The following is a 26,508-nucleotide window of genomic DNA, read 5'->3' on the forward strand; positions in this document are numbered from 1 at the left end:
ACCTTGTAATATTGTCCTAGTAAAATGAAACTGTAAAAAGATCTTAAGATCATAATATAGCAGGCTTAAGGACGCTATCACAAAAATTATTACAAAAATTAGCAGGTCAGTACGAATATCGACGTTAAGGACATAACATTCAATATCAGCGCGCCTTGTACAGTGGCGGTTACGACGCTCGCCGCGTTCTTGATAGGGCGAAATTTGAGGGCGTTTTTTATTTTTTTAATGAAATTTATTTTTATATAAAATAATTAAGTTATTCGTACAGGGGACTAAATAAGCAACAATTTTTTTGTACATTTTTTTTCCTTAGATCAGTGTATTTAGCTATAATAGTACCTAATCAAATCCAATTTTTTTAATCTTTTGCGATTATTATGATGGTTAAAACGTATATAAGTGAAAATTTTGTATGCGGCTATAATATGGTGTAGACGTGGAGATGAATATATTATCTTTAATTTGAAACCAAAATATCCTTGCAGTGTGACTCCTACTTCTTTAAAATAGTACCTGAAAATCGCTGATATTTGTGAAAAAATGTGATAGCGTCCTGTTTGTTTTATACTTTTAAGGTATAAGAACTTTAAAATTAAAATATGCTTTCAGTTGTGTAACATTTGTACTAGGACAATTTTGTGATCATAATATTGTTTGATATTAATTAAAAAATAATGAAGATAATATTTAAATGAAAGTGTATAGGAACAATAAAACAAATGCAATCTTTGAGCAAAGTAAATAACCAGTGGTGCAGCTTATTGGTCTTTTTCGACATAATTTAATACTTGTTTCATTTTCTAAGAACGCATGAAAATTAAATAAATTAGAGTTAAGTTAAATGTAAAATATAATCATTAAAAATATTTCAGAAGGTAATTACTTATTACATTTAAAATCTATAGATATAACACCACTGGTAGGTAAATAAATGTTGTAATCCATACGGCAACATTCCTTACTCCATAGCACCATTTAACTATATTCAAATTATTCTATTTAGCTATTTACAAAAATTTTCTATCAAAAATGGCACGATCACATTTATAAGATCACATTCCATAATATGAATCAGCCTTCAAATTCGTGATATTTCGTGAGTTCAGATGGGGTAAGAGAAACTACATTTGGGGTAAGAGATACTTTACTTATCCCTTTTGGAAATTGACTCTTTCACTCTTACCCCATCTGAAATATATTTCTTCATGCATGTGCCATATTTGCGAGTAGTACTAAATACTCAAATTCACGCCGAGAAGTCACGAGAAACATCTGGATGTTTGTCTTTTTACTTGGCTGTTTTACCCTCTTCTTACTGTACAATGTACACTGTACAGTTCTCGAGTCTCTCGCGAGAATTCTCTTCGTAAATCTGTCATTTATTGCAATCTTAAACATTATTTGACAAGTCTTGAAAATGCGAATGTTATTGGCAGTTTCTGGCAGTGGTTAAAGCTTGTCTATTATTGTCCGGTATTTAACTATAATATAAAAGCAACCTGGTGGGTTAGTATTACGATACAACTACGATTCGTTTAAAAATATTTTACCTCTGAACTTATACAACTCTGAGGCAAAACACTAGAAACAAAATGAGATATACTTAGGACTAAATATTATGTTGCGCTATAAAATGAAGTATAAATTACAAGTATATTTCGTTGTCAAATGATAGCAAAATATTTACAAAAGCATTGACATAACGTATTAAAAATATTGGCTTTTGTTTGTTAATATCCTACATAATATGTAATGGCATTAAGACTAAGAAAAAGATCCTGAGAAGATTTTGCAAACATTATTTTAGCACCTGGGCTATAAAAGGTGTAACAAAACTAAGTGATAATACTTTAAGGTGTGTATGTGTTCCTCGTAGAAAGTTCACTGTGAAAGTAGCAGCGCTGAAATATATTTTTTTCACTTTAGTATGGGGAAACTCGTGACGCTGGGGCGCGTACCCATACAAAAGTATTTTTTTTTTGTCTTTCAGCGCTGCTACTTTCACAGTAAACTCTCTATAAGGAACACATACACAGCCTAAAGTATCATCACTTAGTTTTGTTACACCTGTATATGTATAAGCTAAGCAGAGAGCTCTATTTTCTAAAATCTCCGAAATCTCATAATTTTTATAATAACATGTAACATGATTAATTATTAATATTGGAAGATAGTTTAGACTCCTAAAATATTACATGCTATATTCTATGTTTAGGTTTTGAAAAAAAATTACCATAAAAATAAGTTTGACAAATTAAACTAAGCAATTCCATATAAAAAATTAAAATAAAAAAAATTACTAATATTGTTCTAAATTTGAGACCATTATTTAGGTATACGTATTTAAAACTTATTTAACTTAAATCATAAAGCTATAGACTTTCCCTCTTACTGATAAATATATTAATGCAGTGAAACTTATTTATGGTTCGCTGTCCTTGTCATTCGTTAATTTTCTAATATGCCAGAAAGAGACAAGCAAACCTTGTAATATAGAAAAATGCTGTCTTAACACTTTATCAGTGAGTTTATGATTATACTTTACAAGATACTAACAGTCAAAAGACAATAGAATCCGACTAACTTGTCCTACGATATGACCAGTAGTTTCATAAGTAACACATATTATAATTTCATATTTAAAGCACATTTAGCAGTACATATGAGTACTTAATTTACCAAAATAACTTTTTTGATCGTTTGATCGATCTTAATCTTAGAATATCGAGCATCTTTTGGATTTTCATTCGCAATTTTCAGCATTTTGCATAATATCTTACTGAAAAGTACACCAGCGATCGTCAATATGCGAATGAGACGGCATATACTGTGTAAGCGGGATATCAACAACGCTACGAGTCCTGGATAACGCTAAACGTGTGCGTGTATCCTTGTCGTTAAAATATTGTGCGAGCAGGACAGCAATACTACGATTCTATGACGCTCATATTATGTCCTGTGTCGTTGAAATTGTAGCATTTGTGTGAAATTGTATCCTTTTTCCTTCCTTTTGAGCGAGAGAGACAATAGATATTGTGCGAGCAGAACAGCATTAAGAATCCATGACACTCATGATATGTGCTTGTCCCGTGTCGTCGACTGTCACGAAACATGCGAACTTGTCATCGTGACAGACATGACTCGCGTAAAGACCGGATAGCTTGATGCACGATAGTATCTCCTTTTTTCTAGATCCCTCTTTAAATCTGGAAATAAGATAGAGTAGGTAAAAACCAAAAAATATTATTTTATGCCAGAGATTTCAACAAAGTCTGCCTTAAAATAAAGGAGTAGGTACACTGTAGCAGTTATTGTCTATCAAATGTTTTTTTTTCAAAATATAAGACAGACAGAAGAATACAAGACAAACTGCAACATGGTTTAGTTAGTCTGCGGGGCTACGAGTATTGGTAGAATATTAATCGTTAAATATTCGTTATCGTGCACAAGTGTAGGCAAATGCTGCAACTGCTGCTGCAAAGCGTCTACAACTTTACTGAATTGACCGACTTGACTTTGACTAGACTTTAGACTTGACGATATGGTAAAAAATATTGTAAGAATATTACTCTTGCATGTGGCAAAGTACACCCCCGGTGTCAGTGCCACAAGCCAACAAAAAAAATATGCTAATAGATAATTTCCACTTACGTTTTCCGTCGCCAGTTGAGTTTCCAACACTGATGCAAGCTGACACTGTCACCAAAGAAGAAGTTGGCCTTCTTGTCTGCTTGTTTGTCCTCGCTTCTCGCGTCTACTGGACTTGTCATGGGCGTTACAGCGTCGAGACTTGGCCTGTAATAGCATGAGCAAAATTATCACATACAGCGTCAATTTAACAGAATGTAGTACTTATAAAAACACTTTTTAAGGCTCCCACACAAAACTGCGAATTCGCATCGCATCGCAAAAATCTGCAACAAAACTCATACTGAAATGACATTGCGATGCGAATTCCCAGTTTTGTGTGAGAGCCCTTACTTATGAAAGCGAATAAACGGACGTCAAAAGAGTAATGAAAAATTATGTCATAGCAGGCTCTTCAGAGTTCAGTGACTTTAAATATTCAGCGGGCGCACCAAATCTCACCTCGGTTGCCCGCTGCGCGTGCGCAGATACGATATGTCCCACCACACGAGCTCAGTGGCGGCGCTAAGCAGCACGAGCGGAGGCTCGTCAGGGCCGGATGTAGGCGTGGGCGACCAGCCGCACCACTGTACTCGCGACTTGTGGTGCTTCAGTAGTAGCATCTGCCAGTTCTTGGGCACGTTCCATATCTGAAATATCATTAAAAATGTGTATAATATGTATTGTGATATGTTACTGCAAAAGACAGAAAAGTTCTGACATATTGCTACTTGTCTCTTTTCCTCATTCATGGATATGGTAATTTCTTTTTCACACAAACGGTACAAGATACTAAAACAAAATAATATACATTTAGAGTGTGTTTTACAACCAGTAGTAAGCGAGCGCATTAATGCATTCCTTTCACTTTTGTATTTTCGCAAATACAGCGAAGCTAAGGGGACAGGAAAGGTAGTTATGTTTATGACATCGTAGCGCATAAGCTAACTGATGTCCCATTTTAATAAGCTATCGATGAATTCGCCTAATCTATGTAATCAATTATGTTAAAAAATACGCTACACTAGACAACGCCCGCAACGGAGTTGCGCCAAAATTCATTTATCGCGCGAGAACCATACATTTTTCCGGGATAAAAAGTATCTGTTCGATAAATTCGGTAAAATCGGTTCAGCGGTTTGGTAAAGAGGTAACAGCAGACTCTTTCCTATTTATAATATTGGTATTCCCATAGTATGGATTATTTTGTGACTTGATAAATCAACAATTAAAGATGCCTCCGTGGTCTAGTGGTTTAGAGCGTGGCTCTCGACTCGGAGGTCGTGGGTTCGATTCCCGCGTTGAAAACATGTTATTTCCAAGTTGCAGGCTGATCGCCTGATTGTCTGACAAGTAAGATGATCCATGAGTCGGATGGGCATGTAAAAAGTCGGTTCTGCGCCTGATCTCTCGCCGGTCGTTTCGGTCGTCCGTCCCACTGAGTTATGAGTGTAAAGGAATAGAGAGTGCTCTTGTGTACTGCGCACACACATGGGCACTATAAAATTACTTACTCCTGCGTAACAGGCCTGATTTCAATGAAAGTGGCCACCGTCACCGAAACCGGTGTGGGGAGTATTATTATAATCAAATGACAAATATCATCAACAACCAAAAACCATGCCTTGCATCCGTTGTGGATGATTTATACAGTATTTTCAGAGCGAAGTAAAATACTGTAACAAGATTTTAAATGTCCGTATGGTTGACCAAGTACATAAAACATTCTCGCAACATAGTCGGTCAATACGTCGCGTCTGGGACTAACCATGTGCGGGTTTCCTCACGATGTTGTCCTTCACCGTATACTCTTCTAACTTCTTCATGTCAATAACATGCTCTTTTGTGCAGTCAGTAAACTCACCACGATATCTCCCGAGCTGAGTCCCAGCGCCAGTATATTGCCATCGTCCGTCAACGCGCACGACACAATGTGGCTGTTGAGTCGCGACCGCTTCAGGGATTTCAGTTCGAAGCCGTCTTTGTCTCTGCATTTCTGGATTTTGAATGTCTGAAAATTATTTTGGATAATAATATAAGTGATTGGTAATGTGCCATCGAGGAAATTGATTCCTAGGCGGTTGACGGACCTACGTCATGTGGTCGGCTTATGTCAATTCAATGTTAGCTGTGATCGATCGGATGGGTTTGACTTAACGCGACCAAATTGCTTAGGTCCGCCATCTGCCTAGGAATCAATTTCCTCGATGGTACATTGATACTGGTAGATTCTGAATATTTTACTGGAATTAAACAGATATAGAATCATGGATACAGTGGTCAGTGATAGTGATACAGAAATTCGTTTATTGAGTCATTGCTACTTGTCTGTTATTTTGGTCCGTTAAAACTCGTATGCGAAAGTGATAGCATTAAGGCCGGCATTCATGAGCGATCCATCTATCTATTTGCACGCTGTCGATGCAAAATTCGTCCATATTTTATTTCAAACTATGTTCTGTATCTTTTTCACTATGTGTTGTGTAGTAGTAGTTAAAAAACTTGAGAAGTGTCAAGGGACACCCGGATAGAACGAAGCTATAAAAAAGAGAGAGAAACACGCGCTACCGCACGGCTTACAAGTTACAACTATAGCATATATTACAACTAGAGCCAAAATGCTCTTGTGTCATGTCGTTACAACATTTTCCGTCTATCGACTAGCCCCCTTACGCAACGCGCGATAATGAACCTCGTTCCAAATAAAATTTTCTAATTCTGAACTCACCTGAAAGCTATACTCGTGATGACACAGTACTAGTGTATTCTTCTGCATGTCTGCGTGTTCGACGCACGTCTCGAACTCTCGCCCGTTAAGCACGTTAGACACTTTCAGATTTGTGTCCCACACTTTCACTGTAGCGTTCGATTCCACTGTGACTAGACCTGAAATGATAATATTTACATTAGAATTAACTTCAGATAAAATTTATAAGTCCTATAGCAATAAGACAGTATTAAACTGTCGTTGAATATTTCTTTTTGAGGTTGAGTTAGATTAGGCTCAAAAATAAATTAATCTTATTCTTACTAACTAAATAGGTTAGGGTTAACAAACATTAAGAATAAGGCCTTTGCATTGTGGATGATGTATGCAGTATTCTTTGGGCGAAGTAGCCACTCTTCAGATATTGTGTTGTTGGTTAGCTGTTGCAGTATACCTAAAACGCCTCTGTGGTCCAGTGGTTTAGAGCGTGGCTCTTGACTCGGAGGTCATGGGTTCGATTCTCGCGTTGGAAACATGTAATTTCCAAGTTTGGTTAGGACAATGCAGGCCTCCTGATTGTCTGACAAGTAAGATGATTCATGCGTCAGATGGGCATGTAAAAAGTCGGTCCTGCGCCTGATCTCTCGCCAGTCGTGTCGGTCGTCCATCCGACTGGGTTACGAGTATAAAAGGAATCGAGAGTGCTCTTGTGTACTGCGCACACACTTGGGCACTATAAAATTAATGCTTAGTTTCAATGAAGCCGGCCACCGTCATCGAAACCGGTGTGGGAGTTATTATATACGTGAGCGCCCTGAAGTTACCCAAGCACGAAGCAGATTAACGCATTCCTAACACAATGAATATGCTATACAATGTTGGCTGTAAGACGATTGATATAGTCAACTCACCGATCTCCTGTATCCAATAGCTGTTGACAAGATTACTCCCTTTACACAACGACTTGACGTCAGAGTACGAGTACACTCGCTCCACACTCTCCTCGCTGCTGTTGGATTCGTTGTCGTTGCGATTCCTTATCTTTACACCTAAAATTACATTCAAAATAGAAGCAAAAAATCAGCAGAGTTCTTGAGAAAAAACTTTTTGTATGAAACTGCTGTATTTTTTCATTTGACAAGAAGACCTTTTTATCAGCTACGAGCTTTTGCCCGCGGCTTCGCTTGCGTCAAGAAGTATTATTACCAGTGGTCGGCGTAGGTAGTGCCATCCCGCGGGATTCGTTAATCGCGGCATAACGTGGACATGCCTCTCAATCCCGCGATTTTGGGATTCGCATTGAAATAATATAATCGGAAATACATTCAGAATTTGATATTTAAACAACAAATATTGTGACAAACGTAAATAAAGAAATAATTTGTTAGTTTTTTATTTATTTATCATAATTATAAGTTTTATATGATATTAACAAATAAGTAAAAAATTAACAGAAATGTGATTATATTTATTTGGATATAAGTAGTATATCATAGATCACTTTCAGGCTTGCCTGTGTTACCTGCAAACAATTTGATTGTTTAATTATAAAAATCCATTTAATGTTTATCAAATATTGACTTTCTTTTAAAATATATTTAAACAACAATAAACAATAATGAATTCGCTTAGTGGCACCGTTAAACATTCGACGCAAACAACCGAGCGATCATTCGCAGGCAACACAGGCAAGCCTGAAAGTGCTTTACGATATACTACTTATATCCAAATAAATATAACATTTTTTGTTCTTTTCGTCTGTTATGTGTGGATGGGATATTTTGAACTCACGCGCAAAAAAAATGCTACACACAGAACAACAAGCCATGCGCTACTCGCAAGTGTCTGCTTGCTGTGTGCGGGGTGCGGGCCACCCCGCACCCCGCACACGTCTTGCTCCTGCGGTATTAAATAAATATGGATTATAATTAAAAAGAAAGAGTTATGTTTAGTTAATAAATAATAGATATCGATTTTGACGCGTAATCTTTTTTTTTCATACTGGCAACTAAGCAAAACATGGCTGAAGAAATATTAGACGTAGAAAAACGTTTAGTGACTCATTTATTTAGGCCTTTTTTATCCGGCGAAATTATGACTCAAAACTCGTTTTTTTTCATTAATTGTAAAATAAATACTTGATTATTCGCGATAATTCGGAACGCGGGATTTTATCCCGCGATCCCGGAGGTGTGTCCATGTTAACATATACAATTGAGGTCATTCACCCTAAATGGCACTACCTACGCCGACCACTGATTATTACATACAAACTTTCATCCCCTATTTTAACCCCTTGGAGGTGGAATTGATCAAAATCCTTTCTTAGCGGATGCCTACGTCATACTTGCATGCCAAATTTCAGCCCGATCGGTCCAGTGGTTTGGGCTGTGCGTTGATAGATCACCATGTCAGTCAGTCACCTTTGAGTTTTATATAATATATAGATATAATAAATAGAAAGGCGGAACTTAACTATTGTATGAACACTTTATTGTTATTTGATTGTTTAAACTTATAACACATCCGATATACACTCGATCTGATTTGAAGTTTTATCCGTGAAAAAACACTATTCAAAAGTAGATGTAATGCGAAAAATGACGAGTCTACTTACCTTGTATACCATTAAGTAGATCCTGTGAGCCCAAATTAGCCTTTCCCTTCTGCAGCATCATAGTCTCCCATTTATCACCGACCAAACTGTATGCCATCATACATTGATTCTCTCCGGCAACTATCATCAGATTTGAGCTCACAAAGTTCAAATATACCACTGGACTATAAGTGTCCATGATATCTATGATTTCCTTGGTCTTGATAGTGAATCTCCTCACTATACCAGTGTTCAGACCGTATATGACATAATGGTTGCAAGGTGTTATTTTCAGAACGGTAACCTTCTCGTCCCTATTGGTCATGATTTGTGTCAGTAATTTCGTACCTCTCATTACCTGAAATATGCAAGTTTTGATTATGATTTAATATTCTAAGTGCCTGTTTCACAACTTCCTGATAAAGTGCCGAATAGGCTATTTACAACTTTTTTGACAGATTCTCCATACTTGATCTGTCAAGTTAATTGTTGGATAGCCTATTCGTCACTTATCAGCAAGTGGTGAAACAGGCCCTAAAGTGTTCCTGTCTGTCTGTTAAATCTCTAAAACGACAATAGACTAAGCCCTAGACCGATTTTGATAGAACTTGAATTAGATATTACTTATAACATGATTAAGTAATACTTATATGTCTTTTCTAAATTTTCCTTTAGTATATTCTTCTTCAATCATTCTTATTTTCTTTTAGGCATATAAAAATAACTATGATATCGTGACATATATAAGCAACAATTGAAAACAGGCACTTGTTAAATTTTAACACACATAATATACTTCTTAATAAAAACTAAACATGCTTAAAAAACTTGAGGTGTCAAGGGACACCCGGATGGAACGAAGTTATTAAAAAACGCCATGTAGTTGACGCCCAGGAATTACTATCAACGCCATCTGCCCCTACTATGCAGCATACTACATAAAAAAGTGTCGTTACGACTTTTTTCGCCTAGTCCCCTTTCGCAACGTGCGATAAGGAACTTCGTTCCAAAAGTTAATAATCACCTGTATATTATCACTCTTGTCAACAACGGCTATCAGTGGCTGTGTAGTACTATCACTGTTCCCATTACATATGCCTTTCAAGTTCAACGGTTTGAGTGAATGTCTGTCCAGACTCATGGTAGTTCTTACGACTTTCTTAGTCACTTCCTGACTGTTGACAAAGGATTGGTGTCTCTTCGGTGTATTATGTGTCGACTGGGGAATACTACTGCTTACTGAGCTTGGAGTGTATGGCGATGATACGTTTATGAAAGACGCATCGAATTTCTTTGTAAGCGGTACTTTGCTGTAAGAAATTGTTGGAAATGTTAATTATAATTACATTTAACATTTCTGTTTGCATCTGGGTGCACTTAGATAGGCGAATAGTTCTGTTTATAACAGTCTTAGCACTAGTTCACCGAGACGAAATAAGAAGTTACTCAATTTTTATCATAGTGATAAAAATAGTAGCCAAGTTCGAGATGCATCGTGCTACGACCACAGAGATGCTCTTACGCATCTCGCAGTCAAACCAACGTCAAACATTTTTAATTATCTAATTGATCAAAAATTATTGCAGGATGTTTTGCCTGCCGTATTAAGAGAATATCATATTGCTATTTGATAGAATCTGGAATGGATGGAAGCCTTATTAATATTGGATTAAAATAGCAGTAAGGTACTAATCCTATTCAAACCTAACCTTTAAAAATTATATTCAATAATAATATAATATTTACCCATTCTTATCAGCGTTCTGCTTTATAAACGACGCATCCAAGAACCACACTTTGGCGGAGTTCTCTATAGTTCCGGTGCCAGTCAACAGCACGTCTGAGCCGGGCTCGAAGTCATCACGATTTGACTCCTCGCTCATGGCCATTGACACTACGTTACTGCAAAAAAATGAAAGAAAAATAAATTAGCATGTGAAGTGTAAAAGAGCTTTATATACCGATATTTACCATGTTATATTGTGATTTGAATAAAACGATAGTTCTTCGTATAGACAAAATATTTAAAACTTGTACATTATAGTTCGCCATCTCGTTATTTTCGCCATCGTTATTGTATCTTACACTCCCCCTATAACGAATGGCTCGTTTCAATATGATGTATAAAAATTAAGACTATATTTCATGCAATGGTAACGATATTTTGTATGTGAGTGAAAGAGACAACAATAGGTCATCATACAAATTTCTAAGGGCTCCACGACCGGACCTTATATACAAATTTAAGCGAGTGTCGTTCGATCGACGTCAATTAAATTTATATATTTCTATATTATATTTTTTAAGACTAAACAGTTCTAAAAGTTTACATTTACATACCCTCTCCTATTAGGTAGATCGAACAGGTACACATAAGTCATGAGATCTACGCAAATAATTCGTCCATCGTCCGTAGACACGAAGAGCAGAGTGCCAGTCTTGTTCACGGCCATAGACAAGAAACACATGTTGTCTCTGACCATAGAGCTGGTGATTACAGATCTTCGCTTCTCCCCTCTATACCTCGGACTTTGGTAAATATATTCTGTTACTTCTCTCTTCTTGAGCACGAGTATACGCTTAGTGCCTGGAATGTCACATAATTTAATGCTAAAAAAATGTAATATAAAACTGATCTGGATTAACTATACGTAATTGGAATCAGGTTCGACAACTTCACCGAGCAAAAGCCTTGCTTTTGGTTAATCATTTATCATTATATTTAATCTTTTAAATACAATCGGTAACAAAGTACTAAATGTTGTCCGCAACTTGCTGCACCGAAATTCGTTTATGAAGAGGGAACCACACATTTTACGGCACAAAAAACATCCTATGTATGTGCCTAAGCGGAACACAAAATATCTACATACCAAATATCAAATTGTGCTATTTTGTGACGTATGATAACTATCTCAGTATTTACATTTTCACCACAACTTACCTGGCACTGTCAAAATATTGAGCACCAAATCATTCTCTTCGCTCAAGCTTTGTCGCACATTCGTTTTTAGGTCAATCATTTCCAAGCTGTAGAAACTATTATAGAACGCTATGATCACATTCTTATCATAGTTACATGGCACGCAACATAGTATTTCTCTGTCTATCATATCTAATTCTTGAATAATACTACCGTCTATGCCATATATGGTAATAGTTTTGGCCGTGTGAGCTATGAGTTTTTCCTCATTGTTTGTCCAGCGACAGTTTATAAATTGACCATTTTTAGATGTGATTATTTTGTTGCTTGGATAGTTATTGTTGTATGCTTCCTCTGCTTCTGAAATTAGTTAAATTTAGTTAAAATTATTTTGCATGAGCAGGGCGTTTAGTCAAGTTGCTTTTGCATAACAGATTGTCAAGTGACATTGTGCTAATGCCATGACTCATGAATGCCATTGACTAAAGCCACTGAATCCAGCCAAAATAAAACATTAATTTCGTTTATTCGCTACGTCAAAAACATAGTTACTTTACTATTTTCACCTTATCTATAGTCTGTCAAAAAAGTGAAGAAATTAAAAAATGGCAACATCCCTTTCAAATCAATCTAAGAAAAAAGGGATGGCGCTACGATGTTGCCACTTTTTTGACAAACTATACATGACTAAAAATATGGTTTATTATAACGTACCTTCTTCTATGACGTCATCATCATTATTATCATTCACCTGATTGTGCGACGTTGATATGTCATCGATGTACCATAGTTTGATCACTCCACCCGCCAAAGACGCCACGAGCTGTAGCTTGACGGGACAGACACCAATCCACTTGATATAGGACTCGCTCGTCGTTATTTCTTTTATAAGTTTGTTCGTATCTATTTGGAAGAACTGTAAAAAAATAAATATGTGGTTAAATTTTTCGAGTAAGTACTTATTTGCTTTTAATCGATTGTTTAGTCTATCGATTATATGTAAAAATAATAACGTATTTCTAAATAAGCTATTCGTAGTAAAAAAAAGTTTTGTGCTTTTAAAAGCTCTCGAAAATCACATTGAATGAAAAATCATTCAATGTGATTTTCGAGAGCTTTTCCATAACTTTTTCCAGATTTCTTTAACGTGACGCGAACAACTGATAAAAATCACGATGGGTCGTAGCTTTGAGTATAGCTAGCTAGGTTTAAATCTATACTAATATTATAAAGCGGATGAGTATTGTTTGTTTGTTTGAACGCGCTAATCTCAGGAACTACTGGTTGGATTTGAAAAAATTTTTTCAGTGTTAGATAGCCCATTTATCGAGGAAGGCTATATTTTATTACGCTAAGACTAACAGGAGCGAAGAAATAGAGGAAAATGTGAAAAAAAAACAGGAAAAATTATTTGAAATTGCTTATTATCTTAATAACTACTGGAGCAAGAATAGACCACGTGAAGGGAGATATGCTATTTTTTCGGGAAAATGTACGGTTTCCATAAAACTCTACAACATCTAGTCAATTATATAATATTAGTAAACAAAGCATACCTTTATAAGACCACTGCTAGTTCCCACCAGGACCAAATCGCCGAGAAAACACACACAAGTGACGGTTTCCATCACATCTATCACTTTCTGATTCAGTTCTTCAGAGTCTTGTTCATGTCTGAAATTAAATACAGTTCAAATCAGTTTCAAATCTTTTTTTAAACCCCTATAAGTTTTACCCTCGTCATTAACATTACGAAATATAGGCTGTGCAAATCTTTAAGATAGTTTGGCAAAAAGGCTTCTTACAGACGTACGGCGCGTCGACTGCACGCGGCATTCGGCTGCCGTCGGCAAGTGCCGTTCGTTTTTAAGCGCTCTAACTGGATTACTGGACTATTTTTTTATTAAGTACATTCATTTAATAAAAAAATAGTCCAGTCCATGGGTCAGATATTCCTAGATCTCATTTAGCTGGTGACACATTATTACTTTCAGTTTCAGTATGTTTCAGTATGTTTAAAAACAACTAACTCTCAAGGCAGGTGGACCTATTTATGCAAAATAGAACCAACCCACACAATGACAGTTCTGAGAAAAAACATTTTTTTTTACAAGAATATAATATTCTACGAATAATAGTTTTTATTATTTGTAGATAATATTAAACTAATAAAAAAATAATAACTTACAGAAACTCAAAATACAGTTCATTCTTCGCGCATCTCTCTTGAGCCACATTCATAGCGGCAGTATACAGTATGCCGGGCCTCTCGTTCTGTAGTATACTCTGTATGATGTCAGTGTATGGAAAACGATGTAGATCGTACCCAAATCTGTTCAAATAGCACCTTAAACTGTATAGCAGGTCTCTGTCGTGATTCTGAAATGTATGAAAAATAATAAATACGTGTGGTACTCGGGAACTTTCGCGGTAAAAAAGCTATTGCATAGCATTTTTATCAACTTAAGCAATTATTATAATTCGCATACGTCAAGTCGCATACAAACACCGTGCCGATGCCTGGCAACGTCGCACCGAGTAATACTGGGTGCGACGTTGCCAGTTGAATTATGTAGGTCGGCCATCTGGCTATGTATCAATTTCTCTCATATTACGAGACAGTAGCAAGCGTACGAGTATCAATGGATTCTGGCGCGATTGCTGGCCCATTAAAAATATTATGTTTCAATCTAATCTAGCATCCAGTAGCAAATGCAATTCGATGACGCCTGCAACTCCGTTGCGCCAAAATTCGTTTATCGCGCGGGATCCTTACAATTTTTTCGCGATAAAATTATCCTATGTCTTTTTCCGGGACTTAAAGTATCTCCATACTAAATTTCAGCAAAATCGGTTCAGTGGTTTGGATGCGAAAAGGTAACAAACAGACGGAGTGACAGACAGACACACTTTCGAATTTATAATATTAGTGTTACGAATGTGTCAGTAGTAGTATGTAGTCAGTACGTATAAGTTTTTGTTTGCAATAAATTATGATACTTACATTATTTTTAACTATTTTCTCCTCATAGTTTTGCAGATCCAAATTGACATCAGCTATACCAGTCAACCTCACTTTATTGCCAATGAATTTTAAATTCAAAAATAATTTACTAAACATTCTCCAAGCGTTATTCAAGTCTTTAGTATGTAGTAAATGATATCCAACATAGAAAGCTATGTAACCATCATCCTGTATTTCTACTGGTATGTCATTATCATTAGTGTAGTTGTAACTTTTGAGCAGATCCAAATGCAATTTCTTCATTGTCTCATCGCTTGTACTTGTGCGTAGATAGTTCATAATCAAATAGTGGATCTCATACAGATATTTCTTCTGTTCATAATCATATGTTTGTGTTATTAGAGATTTGCTCTTCAACTGTCGCATTATGCTTTCTACTTTAGGTATATCTACGTTCCAAAGTTTGCTTACAACTTTAGCTGGTACTTTTACATCGTCCGGGAATACTGCAAGCATTTTAAACAACGGTAATATGTCCGGTTTTAGCGAGTTGATGCAAACCTCTATTGTTTTCATTTGTTTATACGAATGTTTCGAAAATCTGAAATGTAAGAAAAGACGTAGTTTGTATAAATTTATAGTAGAAGGAAAATCCTAATATGTATAAGGCAAACTAACAATGATTATGTTAATTTTATGAGTTAGATAATATTAAAACAATTATGAGAATTATTTAAGCAAATTAGGTTCATAGAAGGCTAATTAAAAATTATTTTAGTTTGTAAAAATTCGTGACCATTTTTAATAATAATTTCTTTGGTTTGGACGCGCTAAACTCTCGCGTCGCGTATGTGCAGTGTTTTTCAATCTGTAAAGGGGTCGCGAAATCAAAAAAATTGAAAAACACTGCTATAGAGTATATACTCTATAGCAGTGTTTTTCAATTTTTTTGATTTCGTCAGTCAGTCCGTCTCTATAGCAGTGTTTTTCAATCAAAAAAATTGAAAAACACTGCTATAGAGTATATACTCTATAGCAGTGTTTTTCAATTTTTTTGATTTCGCGACCCCTTTACAGATTGAAAAACACTGCTCTATAGGATTGATTTTTTTGACACAGATATAGAGTAGACAACAGGGAAAACATAGGGTATTTTTTTGGCGGGAAAAAGTACGGTACTTTTTACGGTATTACTTTTATTATACTCACGAGAATAACTCCCTATTCCTCAGCTTCTCAATATAATACTTCCATCGGCTTGGATCGTGGACTAATATCTCTCTATTCTCTGCAAACTCGGCCGCTAAGAGAGCCATATCGTATGGGCTGCCTCCACACAGATGGTGTAACTTCTTAGCGTACCGCGGTAAGGAGCTTACGTTGATATCCAGACATGATGCAAGTAGTTCCAATGACTCCGATTCAGTGAAGTGGTTGTCTATCTGCAATGATAAAAAGTAACCTATAGTTTAGATGTCAATTGTAGCCTATGTTACCGGCTATAATTACGAATTTATGGAATTAAAACGATGTAGTGTGTTGCATCAGGAATCAGGAATCAGGAAATCGGTCATCTTGGCGTTCATTGAGAGAGGCCTATGTCCAGCAGTGGACGACTATAGGCTGATATGATGATGAGTGTGTTGCATAGTGGTGCCTATACGCCACTGTGCAACATACACACTATGTAGACTGGTGTATAAAATCTAGAATTTTATCATGCAGGTGCCTTACTCCCGAAACTGATATCGATTTCGATTTTCGATTTCAACGGTTTTTTGACATTTTTTAGACATATTTTAGATGTCTAAAGTGTCAAAAAAACCGTTGAAATCGAAAATCGAAATCGATATCAGTTTCGGAAGTAAGGCACCAGATCTACTCGCGTTAATACTGTACTTTTGTACAGTAATAGAACAAGAGCTTTCGCGTTAATACTGTACTTTTGTATAATAATAGAACAATAGCAAATTTAATCAACATGTGGTTCATTAGTTTCTTCATTAAGAAGTGATTAGTAGTTGCTCACACACAAGGTTTTGCACTTCAAACATTAGTATGAAGTGTCATTACTTTTAAGAGCGCTCACAGACGAACGGCACTTGTCAACGGCTGCCGTCGACGCGTGCCGTCGACGAGTGCCGTTAAAGTCTGAAGTCCGTCTGTAAGAAGCCTAGGCTTTGCCATAAAACGAGTAATTTAACAACTTACATTGACTTTCACCGCTCCAAAGTTCTCCAGAACATTAGTATCTCGAGTCGTGATCAGTATTTTGCAGCCAACGTCGAATGCGTTCAAACAATCACTCTTATTCACTTCATCTAACACCAACAACGCCTCCTTCAATATTGGATCTTCAAAGACTCTTTTCAGTTTGTCCTTCCACTCTTGCCACGTACAGTCATAGCTGGTCAAAGAGTCAACAGTGGAGCCAATACTTGACATTGACATTGTAGAGTTCATTAGAGAGTTTTGAGTTGGATACATTGTTGAGATCTTGCGGTGTAATCTGAAAGATATATGTAATTAGATGTTAGATAGGGAATGTGGAACTCTAGGTGGCAGTACATGTCAAGTAAATAGCACAAGTTTCGGATTTGTAACGCCACTAGGCAGCTTACTTTCTATGTATCAAAGAAATTGATCCATAAACAGATGGCGGACCTATGTCATTCGGTCCTATCCATTTAATATTAGTCATGATCTCTCAACTGGGTTTGAAATAGACAAAGAAACGAGCATACAGATATGAGATGGTAAGCGATGGCTGCCACCCACAGAAATAAATCAAGATAGAACGGCTAAGCGGGTGGAGTACGCGTGTTTCAATCTTGCACAAGTGAGCAAGATTTGTTGAACGTTCATTTAGTAAGCGTGCACGTCTCGACTTGATTACGCCGGAGCAGTTGTGCAAAAATGCCTCATTGTGCAGTGTCTTATTGTAAAAACAGAAGTACGAAAGTGAATCGGTCAAAAGGAGGTATTTCTTTCCACGGGTAAGTTATTTATTCTAACAAAGCAAAAATTGACACGATCGATTCCTTAGCAACGCACGCGCGTCGCCGTTCTATCTTGATTTATTTCTGTGCTGCCACCCATGAATTTTACCAACAAGAGACTTATACGTAAAACTTATTAAGGGATGCCAGTTGCGTTCCTTGAAAAAATCCCTATCCCCTTAAGCGTGTAAAGGTAATAGACAGACAGACTTTCACTTTAATATTAGTATGAAAGTATGGATGATTGTGTGCGTAATTTACTAAGTACTGCTTACAATACTTGCTTTTTAAAGTATCCTACGGGAACCCTATACTTTATCAGGATAAACTGTAGCCATGTAGTAGTCCAGAGCCTGAACAAAAATACAGCAAGTTCAATATCCGTTCGGTATTTTTTTCGTAACAAACATACGCTTACATTTACAAACTTTCACTACTTATTAGTGTGATAAGACTAATCAATATTCTTATTATGAGGTTAAAACTAAAACGAAACATTGCATGTCTTAGCCCATTCTTAATCTTAAAACATTGGGTGTAAAATATTAAATAATCAATACTCAAGAGTTGAGTGACATTCCAAAACCATACTTAAATAATAAATACTCGTAATATTACAAGAGCTAACAAAAGAATCAGTAATGTGATAAATAGTTTGTCATCTTAACAGGTTTATCCTTGCCGTGACGCTTCTTATTATGTATTTTGGGTGGACAAAATTGGCGCGTGTTATGTAATACAATCAGTACACAACGTGATCGGCTGTTGGAATGGAAGAGGTGGGCGCGGAGTTTGATTTTTAGGGTTCCGTACCCAAAGGGTGAAAACGGGACCCTATTCATGAGACTTCGATGTCTGACTGTCCGTCTGTCTGTCTCCAGGCTGTATCTCAAGAACCGCTATAGCTAGAGTTCTGAAATTTTCACAGATTGTGTATATCTGTTGTCGCTATAACAACAAATACTAAAAACAAAACAAAATAAAATTAATATTTAAAGGGGGCTCCCATACAACAAAAGTGATTTTGTTGGCCTTTTTTGCTCGATATCAATAATGGCAACAGGTAGGCATTTGATATTTTCACAAAGGCCTTAATTATAATATGTCAACTTCAATATTTAAGAATTATATTAAAATAAAATAAAAAATTAAGGGGGGCTACCATACATAAATTCAATTGTTTGCCTATTTTTCCTCCATAACGGTACGGAACCCTTCGTGCGCGAGTCCGACTCGCACTTGGCCGATTATTAACACGCTTTAATTAGCTTGGGCTATACAGCGTAATTCCGTTACATTAGGGACGTATGTAACGGAATCTTTGAGCACGATTTTTACCTTTCTGCAGTAGTCAAATTAATATGAAACTTTGCATACGTGTTAGGAGCCAATGAAAATACAATATTTGGTTGAAATTTTTGAAACAAAACATAAAAAAGGGTGCTTTTTAGTTTTTTTAACTATGTATTAATAAATAACCCTTTTTTTTAACATGGGGAAATGCTTTACGCATCCCCGGCAAATTGGGGATATCGACCGGGCTATGTGGGACTCCTGTCTACCCACTAAGGCCGTGCGCCCATTGCGACTTTTTGTAGCGATGCAGTCGCGATACTGTCGCATATTTGCATCGATACAGTCGCGATGCAGTCGCTAGGTGTGTGTTTTGTATGGAGTTGCAAATGCGTCTAACGCGCGTTAGTAGTGATGCAGTCATGCGCTTCATAGTCGCGCGACTGCATCGCTACTAAAAGTCGCAGTGGGCGAAGGCCCTAAAACTCCATGGTGGTCCACTCATCGCTTAAGGCAGAGTTGCGGGTACGATGGAACCTACCGAAACTCTACCAGCGATCATCTACAGACCCGACACCACCCCGCTACGCAGGGGGCCGCGATGCGCAGGAACACCTTGCGCATCACGGCTCTCTCTCTCTAGATATATTATTAAATAACCCTAATAAATTAGGGTGAAAAGGCACACACTATTGGTGGAGTGATCAGACGGGTCCTTATTGGTAGATCGAGATCAGACGATAACACGTTATTGGTAGACATTATAATATGCGTGTGCGCATCATATTGCACCAATGAGTTTCTCAAGCGATTTTAAATACAAAACGTTTATATTCCAAAATTGTTTGACACGAAAATATAAAGTCGGCACTACATATATGTAGTAGTTCGCCTATAGGCGAACGCATTGGCCGACGCGTTGGACGGCGCGCTGGCCCAATGTGTAGAACGGGCGAAATGCCAACGCGTTCGCCTATATGTAGTGCCGACATAAGAAACTCAACTTTATCATTATAACATTTTGAAATGGAACCAGTAATTAAACAGATGGTTTATGATTGGCTAGATAGAAAGCTCTAGTAATCTAAGTGTCTTAGGCGAAACATTTATTAGCCAAAAAAATAACAATCAAATAATATTTACCCTATACTTAACATATTAATATTTTAATAGATAACACTCACTTTTTCTGTTGGTTAACAATATCATCTTCAGTCTTACAGTTGCTTAGATTGAGCCAAAACACTACACTATTGAAGTTAGACGTAACTATGTCTCGGTTGTGCCGCAGTACGCTTATGGCTATCACAGTCTTGCCCGACCCTATCATGCCGTATAGAGCCAGGATCTTATGTCTAGTCAGTGCCTTCAATTTACTAGCTACTTCTCTCTCCTGAAAAAAAAGTTACATTAAAAATGTGGATTAAAGGAAACATTGTTTGCAACATCAGATTAACAAAATTGATACATGATATTATGAAGAAGCCTACTTTTATATTATGTACATAAGTATTATAATGCTTTTTTCCCCTAATTTTCATTGTAAGTAAAAGTAGTAGTAATAAAAGAGCTGTTATTAAATAATAAATCTAGACTATAATCTTCTTATATATAAAAATGGATTTTCAAATGTGTTAGTCGCGCTAAAAATCGAAAACGGCTGAACGGATTGGGCTGATTTTAGTCTTAAAATGTTCGTAGAAGTCCAGGGAAGATTTTAAAGTAACACGAAGTTTACCGGGACAGCTAGTATTATATTAATTCAGTGTGCCCAATAGCAAAGGGTTTGAAATTTTTTTCTTCTTCTTGGTCAATTGAAATATAATTTTGTGCAAAATACTCACTACTGAATTTCGAGGCACATAGAACTCAGGTAAGCGAGGTACGTCACCTCGGCCGAGAATATCTTCAAAACTATTCTCAATGTCATCTTTACCATCCTCCGTGGTAAACTTCTGCCAGAGCCAATCATAGTCCTTAGCTAGTGTGTCTACAAACGCTTGATATGACTTATTTGTGCCCTTCTTAATAAGTATATCTATGAGATACCTGATACGTTCTACTCTGTCGTTCTGAAATAATGCATGATAATGTTAGTAATTCATTGAAATGAAATGAAAATACATATTTATTTCTAAATAGGTTAACAAAGTTAACACTTTTAGATCGTCGTCTGCATGGGGCCTACCACCGGTTCGTCATTCATCATAATAATTATAGCATTGGCTATATATATTATAGATTATAGATTGGCTAGATATTAGGAGGATTTTCTATGTCATATTTTTTATGTATAAAATATAAATAGTATCATTCAATTATTATTCTTTTTCAAGCTTTTCCTTTCATTTAGAAAAGGGTCTAAAAGTAAAAAAAATAAAGTTAAAGATGCAATGCCAACTTATGAAAATTGAATTCAGTAATATCATAATATTTTAAACAAAATATTTACAAGTTCTACATTACCATATTCTCTCGAATGTGAACATACTCCTCAAAGAGTATTCCATCACTGGTTAACAGCTGGTCTAATATGTATTCAACGTCCAGGTCTTTGATTATATCTTGTTGGTAACGCTGCAAAAGCAGCCTGTACTTCGGGTCCATCTTGTTTCTGTCTCACTCATCTAAAATAAAACAAAAAATAAAAATTACTCTTGAATTTTCTACAACTTATATAAATGACTCACAATTTAGATGCAATAATTATGAAATGTGGTAGCAAACAAGACAACTAACATTACGTCTCAGAAATCAAAGCATCAAGGCCTGCAGCAGTATTCTGTTTCTACTGTTTCTACAAATGAATACGAAAAACACTCATGAGGTACTAATAGGAGGTAAATAGATTGATTGTCCACACAACCTTGAGGCTGTGACACCTACATGAAATCTCGATGTGAGTAAAATACAAGTTCAATGACCTGATAATATGGCAAGGTCATTGCCAATTTGTACACACTAAACAATATTTAAGGAAATATTGAAGTGAACATATTTTTGCAGTTCTTTTTGTGACTGTCAGGGACTCTGCTGTGCCACAATAAGTACAGTATGTCAATTAGCCGCGGACTGAACAAGCGAGCCGCCTCGCGAGGCAGCCTCGGACATTTGCCGCGGTACGCATGCTGCGCGAGGCGGCTTCGGTCTGCATTTTTTTAATCCGAAGCTGCCTCGCGCGGCAAGGCCGAGCCATCTTAAGGCCGAGCCAGCATCGTCGCTCAATTTAACTTGAAGTCGAATAGAGACCGCGCGTGCGTGTAGTTTTCCCGAGACCACATAAGGCCGCACATTGGGAAAGCTGTCGCCACCACTGCCTATTTAATTATTCAGCTATTAGAAGGTTCATTTGCTGGCTTATTTTTCTCCATGCATCTTCCCTTAGTCCCCTATTTGTGTAATCAGGACATTGCGCATTCCAAAGTCGTCTATATTCACCATAATATATGTAGTTGTATTAGTTTGAGACACTGTTCTTTATACATGACGCATAAGTACTAAACACGCAACGAATAAGCGAGGCAAAACACTCCCGTCTTGAGTGAGCGCGGCAAACGTACCGAGGCGCCTTTGAGCATCGACAAAAACCGACAACGCTCGGCTCGGGCCACGGCACGCTCGGCGAGGCAATGCATGCGTTTGCCTCGGGCGAGCCACGTCCTGACCGAGCGAGCAACTGCCGCGCGAGGCTGCCTTGCGAGGCGGCTCTCTTGGTCAGTACGCGGCTAATGTGATTAGTTATTTTTCGCGTCGTCGCGTCGCAGCCCGCAAGCCGCACCGTGGATACAACGCAGATGTGGTATACAACATTACAATGCGTTATTCCGTTGCGACAATGCGATGCATCGCAATAGAGGTCCCGATTACAGTAGATGAGCCATATTTTTGAACAACTGAACAATGTACATGGGGGGTAAAATTTGACCTTAATATTACTTTAATTACTTTATACAAAATATATTTGAATAAAAATATTCATTATTCAGAGAATTTGACCTGTTTTTCGTGGGAAATTGTGGTGGATTTATGATAAGGAATCAACATGACTCATTTCACCACTATGAAATAAATATATTTCGATCTTATCTGATCACTGGATTGCAAGAAAGGACAAAGCAATAACCTACTATTTGTACTTACTTTTGCTATATCAGTATCAAACTAATATTATTTATAAAGGAAAGTTTGTGAGTTTGTATGTTTGTTACATTTTCATGTATTAAAGGGCTGGAGCGATTTTAATAAAATTTGGCATGAAGTTAGTTGATAGCCTGGATTAACACATTTGCTACTTTTTACTGTGGGAAAATATAACAATTTATTTTCCAGTAATAAACACTGCATGGGACAGCTAGTAATTAATAATTATTATTGATGTTATAATTAATCTACAGCTATGTATCTTGTTAGATAGCAAAACATTTTCTTTTAGACACCACACAAGCAACTGCTTTTTGGAGTCTTGGCCAATTATTGGAATGAGTTTAATTCATGAAGCCCTAAGCGGCCGCATCCGGCAGCGATAACAATAAAAAAGCTATTGTGTCTCGTTATTCCACGATCGATGGGTTAAATGGTGTTTTCTGAGAACATCATTTTGAAGATTTATTATGATAAAACTGCATCAAAATCATATTGCATAAAATAAACTTACTATACAGGTTTGATGATGGTAACAGTTTCAAAAGACAATTCTGTACTTAGAAATTAAAATGAATAAGATTCAAAGTTGAAAGCTGATATGATTATTTTAACTTTAATTTATTATTAATGATCTCTGCTTGCACTAAGTTTTTTTGACTTTTAATTAATTTGTCTTTTGTATTGTGGTGAGAGTAGATATTGTATGTATGAATGATTGAAATAATAAAGAATAATAATATAATTTTGTCATGTTTTACACCATGATGGATATACTTTACATGATTAATTGTTCCAAGTGTGTGTGGTGTGTGAAAGAGTTTAATAGTAATAAATTTATTTCTGATTATAACAACAATACAAAAATATGAGCTTTTGCTGATATTATAATTAAGAAATACTCAATAGGTACTTTCTTTAAGTTATGTACCGCAAAAATCTCTTTAATTTATCACAACTTTTATAAAAATCTTTGTTAAAACGTTGCAATTAGTGAAAATGACGAAATTGTAAGATGCATTCGTTGCAGCGCATAATAACAAACTGATAATGCTACTGAAGAGAAAAAGTTTTTGAATTAAAACAACGTTTTATAATTTATATATTTTGTCAGTAAATTTTTGTATTTCATAAACGATTATCCTAAAGCTTAGAAATTAGTCACAAAAGTTCGAGAAATGCTTATTGAATATCGCGTAAGTATACCAAACAAAAACAAAGTTATTAGTTGACATAAACAAATAAAATCTTACCGATTGCTCGAGATGAAACACATAGGGATGTAAAACGTATATCTTCTATTAGCTAGAAATTCATTGAGCACATTTTTACTAAACATTCATTTGTATAGAGAAATAATTTAGCTCCAAAATAACAAAGCAAACGCGTTGCAACTTGCAACTACAGCACCTCGTAAAATGTCGTAAATGAAAGAAAAAAATATAACGTCAACGTCATTTCGCAACTGACAATATATATTTTTTATTGATTTGAATTAAGTCTTAGGTTGTATAGATACCTTATTTGGATTTTAGAGTTTAGACACTTCGTTAATAATTGAAAATTAAAATGCCACTTTGTTCACGTATTTTACGATGTGTAACTTGCGAAGTGGGAAGTATGTCAAGAAAGTGAAGAAATTAAAAAGTTATTAATATAACAAAACGCCTTAACAATTTCAATAGCAATATATAGAATCTGCGTTTTGAGGTTAAGATTTAGGTTGTAATTAAACTTGGTCCCCCTTACTAATAAAAACTTCATACACATATTAAATTGGACGCTGTTAAGCATTCGTGTACTAACCCACAAAAAATTACGTATTGAGTTAAGAGGCCACTCAGTGCAGGACTGCCGTGCAGTCCTGCAGTGAATGGGGCTTTTTATGAATGCATTTATGTTCTTTAAATGATTTAGAACAAGACTGCATTCAAAATTTGACAACAAAAAAAATGTGGGTTAGGACATTAGTGCTTAACAGCGACCATTTGTGTTTAACGCATGAATTAGACGATGTTTGGGTTACCCACACATTGCACACTGCTATAATTCTGTCTACTCTGCTATTGCAAGGGCTTATAAAAAAACTCTACTAATAATCAAATGATATTGACTTGTATAACTAAAATCCGCGTAACTTAACGCCTCTAGTCCATCGACGCGACGAGACGCTGCGAACTGCGAAACCAATGCGAAACAGGAATAGAGTGAGATGCAATGTAACGCATTTTCGTGTGGCGGATGAGACAGTAAATCGGTTCGCCGCTGTTTCGCAGTTCGCAGCGTCGGTGGACTAGAGGCGTTAGTACTTTAAATAATAAATAAATAAATAATCGTTTAATTCAGGAGACCCATTCAGGAGACCCATTATTAAAGTATTAATACTTTGATAATGGGTCTCCTGAATTAAACGATTAGTACCTGGATGACCGAGCTTTGCTCGGTATAGCAAACACTCATTGACTTCGTGTTACTTAATAACGCCATCTACTGGTCGTTAAAACAATTAGTTGCCAACAAAATAGTATTATTATTCGCCAATAGATGTCAGGAAGAGTCATATTTTTCAGTTTATCGATTATCGATAAAACACGAATAAAAAGACATTTTCTGAAAATGATTCCTAGCTAGATCGATTTATCGCCCCCGAATCCCCCTATATACTAAATTTCATGAAAATCGTTGGAGCCGATTCCGAGATTCCAATTATATGTATATATTAGTGATGCAACGGAAGTGTCTTAGCGGAACCAGAAACGGAAACAGATGTCAAAAGTAAATTTTAGCAGAAACGGAAACGGAAACGGATGCGGAAACGGAAGTGTAAATAATATGAAAAAAAAAACAAATTTACAAATATTCTTTATTAAGTGTCAAATACACCAAATCTAGATTAGAAATAGATATTTTAGAAATCTACTAGCTGTCCCGGCAAACGTTGCTTTGCTATAACATTTTGCCCATATTTTTTTATTGAAGTGACTAAATAAGTATGTTACCATGGCAACGTCCATCGCCATCCCGTCGCACCTACGAATAATAAAAACTAAGGAATCGTAACTCCCATACTATTACCGGTTTAAATTTGGTTCCTTTTGATCTGTCATATAACGTCAGCCTAGTACCGCTCAAGGTCACCTAAATATTGCAAATGTATTGAAATGTGTACCTAAGGTACACTTTTTTGACAAGTACTGTGGAGCATGTTTTTTGACGGAGTTACTTTTCCTTACTTTTTATTATTCGTAGCGTCGC

General features: G+C 36.3%; 1 protein-coding gene across 1 annotated transcript; it reads right to left on the minus strand.

Moving 5' to 3' along the window:
* Positions 1-2,319: 2,319 nt before the first annotated feature.
* Positions 2,320-24,649, minus strand: LOC121733566. Its single transcript, XM_042123857.1, has 21 exons — positions 24,507-24,649; positions 21,580-21,740; positions 20,958-21,185; positions 20,298-20,506; positions 17,033-17,330; positions 16,031-16,263; positions 14,861-15,422; positions 14,045-14,235; positions 13,413-13,530; positions 12,571-12,772; positions 11,878-12,216; positions 11,274-11,520; positions 10,680-10,835; positions 9,958-10,243; positions 8,955-9,291; positions 7,249-7,386; positions 6,359-6,516; positions 5,495-5,641; positions 4,093-4,280; positions 3,655-3,798; positions 2,320-3,209 (listed from the first exon to the last, which is right to left on the minus strand). Exons 2-21 carry the CDS (start codon positions 21,718-21,720, stop codon positions 3,056-3,058), a joined length of 4,476 nt encoding a protein of 1,491 aa, XP_041979791.1. The 5' UTR covers positions 21,721-21,740; positions 24,507-24,649; the 3' UTR covers positions 2,320-3,055.
* Between the last annotated feature and the right edge of the window lie 1,859 nt (positions 24,650-26,508).

This window comes from Aricia agestis, chromosome 14 (genome assembly GCF_905147365.1).
Source record: "Aricia agestis chromosome 14, ilAriAges1.1, whole genome shotgun sequence".
NCBI lineage: Eukaryota > Metazoa > Arthropoda > Insecta > Lepidoptera > Lycaenidae > Aricia > Aricia agestis.

Excerpts from the sequence above, each read along its gene's own strand:
- LOC121733566 (XM_042123857.1), bottom strand. The coding sequence starts at position 21,720 with ATGGACCCGAAGTACAGGCTGCTTTTGCAGCGTTACCAACAAGATATA. Across the intron at positions 12,773-13,412 it reads CTAGCAGTGGTCTTATAAAG|TTCTTCCAAATAGATACGAA; the intron begins GTATGCTTTGTT and ends ATTTTTTTACAG. Across the intron at positions 7,387-8,954 it reads TCTACTTAATGGTATACAAG|GTGTAAAGATAAGGAATCGC; the intron begins GTAAGTAGACTC and ends ATGTAATTTTAG.